Below are 4,593 nucleotides of genomic sequence, written 5' to 3'. Positions count from 1 at the left end.
TACATGCGTATATATATACCTATGTATATACTGTATACATACATACATACATATGTATCATATTATATAAATTATATATGTGTATGTATGTATATATTATACATATATAAAATATATAATATAGTATATATGTATGCATATATACACATGTGTACACACATATATATGTATGTATATACATGCATGTGTGTGTATATATGTATATGGATGTATAAAATGCTTGGTCTTAAATTTTCCTTTTTTAGAAGGAAATGAAGATAGTGCAAACATCGTGTAAATTTTTTTTTTTGAATTCACAAAATCTTTGATTGGGGGATAAAGAATTGGACTTGTATTTTTATGATAATTAGAGTAGGAAATATTGCATTTGGTGCCTAATATTCTTACATTTGTACATGGTAGTAAGATTCGCATATGGTGGATTTTTTCAAAGTGCATGATATATTAATGATTGGAGTCAAGATTTTGTGATGGGGAAAAATATAACATGATGTGAATGTTTGTATTTGATAGTAAAACTCTTTTAAATTTTTTTTTGAAATAGCAAGAAAATGGAGTTGAATTTCAAAAGAGGATTCCCAAAGGGAAGCACAACTACCCATATGGCAGAATGTAACACAATGCTATGCACAGATTCCTACTGAGAGAGGAGGGGGTTAGGTTTCCACTAGGCGTAGCTATCAATATGGGGACCCCCCTCTCCTGATTGTATGGCTATGGAGAGCCGAAGTGGAAAGGTCCTAGAGGCACGCCCGCGCCTCCAAGCTGCTCCAAAATAGTCTCCTCCTCCGCTCACTTTAAAGCTCCTAACAAGGAAGAAAAGTCTTCAACAATTGTGAAAAGAGCGGCCCTTGGTTTGGGGTGGCGCATCTGACTCAAGAATTAAGCTAAGGTTTTGAACTTGGGTTAATTGAGATTTTTGCTTTTCTCTGCCAAACAATATGCAGGAAGCTCGCAAGCATGCCTTTGATGAGCTTGAGCCTGCTCCCACTGTGTATTCTTCCCCTCTTACTGCCCCTTTGTTCCTGTGCTTCAATTGGAATGATGTCTTTGAGAAGTATGCCTTCACTGAGAGCTCCAACTTCTATGTCATGGCCTTTAGATCAGTGAGAAAGAAGGACACAGATGAAGCGACTCTGAATAGGATCAATAATGTTGCATTGGAGGAAGCTAGGAAAAGCGGTGGATTGATAAGGGTAAGCAGCAACAACATTAGCAAAGCTAATCATTATTGCTACTTCTACTATATTATAATGGCTTTCTTAATGCTCTTTTCCTGATTGATTGATGCCCTATATGGATTTATTGATGATTTTGGTTTAAATTGCAGGTTTGTTAACTATAGAATCGCAATCACAAACTAGGAACTTATATACTAATACATTTACATTACAATGAAAGGTTATAAATATTGCAGCTGCTTTTTTGCTCTTCAATTGATGGATTCTCTATCGTTTCACAATGGGTTCATTAATTTGTAGGATTTACTGCAAGTTTGTAAATCTACACTACTAGGTTCCTTAATAGTGTGTTACAGATCTTGATAATTCACTGCCCTTACAGTATTATGCACTAAGTACTACTACAGTGTGTTATAGCTCTTAATGAATTACTGCACTTACACTACTGTGTACTACTAATTCACTATGAGATTTATAGCTCTTAAATGGGTTTCTCTATGACCAAGATAATTTTGTTTTAATAATTGAATTGCTTCATTGTTGAAGTTAAGTGCTGCAAGCAGTAATACATTAGAAATGTATCTAGGCTGATGTGGGATGTATGATTATGGAGGGTAACGAGGTTGGCAGATTGAGCTGGTCCTGTTTGCAATGGAGTTGTAGTTGCGATGGGCTTTGAATGGATGATTGACTGGTTGGGGTGTGTTGTGTGTGTGTGTGTGCGTTTTGCAGTATTGGGCGGGCAGGGCCAACGCCCAAAGGCAGTGCTTGGAGGCAAGCGTGTGGGAGTCCAAGGCGGCAGCGGACCGGGCGGCCAGGATGCCTGCGTATGCAGACGCCATGAGGGAGGCCGCCAACCTCTACGAATCCTACACCCTCGAACGCTACTCCATCACCGCCACCGTCGACCACCTCCCCGCCTTCAAGCTCATCGACACCACCTCGCGCAATTAAACTCCGCCAACTTCTTTTCCTTAGTTTCATTAGTACATTAACCCCCTCCTCATTAGTATATTAACCCCCTACCCTACTCATTAGTATTAACCCCCTACTCACCCCCTCCCCCTACTCATTAGTACATTAACCCCCTACCCCTACTCATTAGTACGTTAACCCCCTCCTCATTAGTATATTAACCCCCTAGGGACTCATTAGTGTATTAAACCCCTACTCATTGGTTTTATTAGTACATTAGTACATTAACCCCCCACTCAGTAGTATATTAACCTTGTTTTTCTTCAAGCTCTAACCTTGCTTTTCTTCGAGCTAATTGAGACGATGTATCACCTTTTTTCTATCACGCATCAGTACATTGACCTTTCATGCAACTTGAACAACCCTTTTTATCATAGCCCTTAGTACATTATACTTGCATATCCTAGAGCTTTATGATCTTCTTTTTCCCCAAAGTTTTTAATACATAAAACTTTCACTTTTCTTTACCTAGTTAAGACTAGAGAGCATATATCAACCTTTCCCATAGTCACTACTGCATAAAATTTGTACTTTTTCTTTTACCTAGTTGAGAACATATATCAACCTTTTCCCATAGACATGAGCACATTATTAGAGCATGTATAAACATTTCGCCCACTTACATCAAAGAGCTAGTTGCAAGGAGATGTATCGCCTTTTTGCCATTGGTATCATTAAAACTTGTTGAGAACACGTATCAACTTTTCTCCATAGCACTTGAACTTGACAAAGTACATTCATGAGTACTCTTAAATATCTGAGAACAATTTGAGAAAATATTATGTATGTTGGAGTTAGTTTGAAGTGTGGTCAAGTGTCCTTAGTGGTGTAAACAAACTAGGTGTGAAAACCCACTTATTTGGGGTCAAAAGATGAGGCCTTGGTGCCTATTAAAGCATTGTACATGGTGAAAGTATTATCATAATACAATCATTCTTGTGTGGTGCAACTCCTCTCTATTGTGTGTTATCATCTCTCTCTCTCTCTCTCTTTGTGCACCATGATCATGGTTGAAGCTTCCATGTCATCTCTCTACTTGCACTCTAGTCTTACACACCTATCATGGATATCTTTCACCTCCATAGCTCCTCTTGGGATACCCTAATTCCAACATGGTATCAAAGCTAGGCTTAACCACATCTACATATTTTGGGTTTTGCATTTTTATATTTTGGTTTTCTTAGGGTTTTGCAATTTTAGGGTGTTTATACTTTTAGGGTTTTTGTGTTTTTGTACTGAGCTTTACTTCTCCTTGCCACCTCTTCGTTATCAGAGGTTGTCTCACACTAGAATTATTTGTATACCGTCCTTTGTACCCCGCTTTTCTCTCTCTTTCCTTGCACTCATACCCGATATAAACCCTTAGTACCCCTTCGACACCCAACACTCTGAGTAGAGACTGTACCTAACAGCCCTCTACAGCCCATCACCCAGCAAGCCCTTTTCAACCCATCTCCAAGTAGGCTCTGTAGAATTTCTTCCATCCACCAGCTCTTGTCTTGTGGGGGAGGGGGTGTCCTACACTGTTCTCCCCTCCCCGTGTGAATAGACTTAAGGGTTCAATTTATTCACAATTTGGTGCATCAATTGGTCGTTTTGCTATAAAAGTGATGAGACTAATGCCACAATTCCTATCCACCACGAGCCATATGTGTGATCTTCCTTGATTACATCTTGGCAAGAAAGGCAGCTTCTCCTCCACTAAGCCACCTCTCCCTACCTACATGTTCTACACAGCCAGTCTAGGCTAGATGCCCTTGTTTTTTCCTCTTACATTTTTGCTTGGAGACATCCTTCTTGTCCTACTGTGGCTCCTCTGACTTGCCATCGACTTCTTGAAGGAGATAGCACAGGCGAAAGCATAAACAGTAAACATATGAGAGAGTGCAAAGGAGATTCAGAGAGTTGGACAAGATCAATTTTTATAACAGCAGTAAAGCTTTACAATGGCAATGGCCAACTGAGTGTTAAACTATGTGCAAGTGAAGTGGATGAATCAGTGAATAATGAGGAACTCCTTATATAGTGCAGTAGGAAACTGGCCGACTGGCCCTGGACAAATAAATAGGAGTAAAATACAATCAAATACCAGATCAATGGTAAAGCCCCAAAACACAAAGATGCATAAATTTTAACACCCCCTTTGCAGCTCATAGCATGTAAGAGTCGGAAGAAGATAAGTTGATGAAGATGAAACCATGGACTCTCTAGCATCGTGGAATACTGGAATCACCTCAGAGAGAGCACCTGCCAACCTATTTCCTTGAAACAAGATGCCACCACGAATAGCAAGGAACTTTTCTTGGCGAACGAATTCCTACACAAGTGTGCACTGAACTCTAAGAATAGATGATGAGCTGCTAGACACACCACGCCCATAATCCCCAATAGTGGACATAACACATCACATCCCAAAAGCCTCAAACAATGAACTTGG

At 39.6% G+C, this 4,593-nt stretch overlaps 1 protein-coding gene across 1 annotated transcript; it reads left to right on the top strand.

Moving 5' to 3' along the window:
* Positions 1–777: 777 nt before the first annotated feature.
* Positions 778–3,105, top strand: LOC147607861 (uncharacterized). The gene is made up of 2 exons (XM_086789994.1): positions 778–1,196; positions 1,914–3,105. Exons 1-2 carry the CDS (start codon positions 942–944, stop codon positions 2,133–2,135), a joined length of 477 nt encoding a protein of 158 aa, XP_086646120.1. The 5' UTR covers positions 778–941; the 3' UTR covers positions 2,136–3,105.
* The last annotated feature ends 1,488 nt before the right edge of the window (positions 3,106–4,593 follow it).

This window comes from Cibotium barometz, chromosome 54 (genome assembly GCF_041138505.1).
Source record: "Cibotium barometz isolate CiBa-2024 chromosome 54, ASM4113850v1, whole genome shotgun sequence".
NCBI lineage: Eukaryota > Viridiplantae > Streptophyta > Polypodiopsida > Cyatheales > Cibotiaceae > Cibotium > Cibotium barometz.
The sequence above is the reverse complement of the archived record's forward strand: the minus strand, read 5'-3'. Positions and strand labels throughout refer to the sequence as shown.

What these genes read in the sequence shown, in the direction of transcription:
- LOC147607861 (XM_086789994.1), top strand. Translation starts at nt 942, where the DNA reads ATGCAGGAAGCTCGCAAGCATGCCTTTGATGAGCTTGAGCCTGCTCCC. An exon ending in AAAGCGGTGGATTGATAAGG is followed by an intron (nt 1,197 to 1,913) that starts GTAAGCAGCAAC and finishes TGCGTTTTGCAG; the next exon opens with TATTGGGCGGGCAGGGCCAA.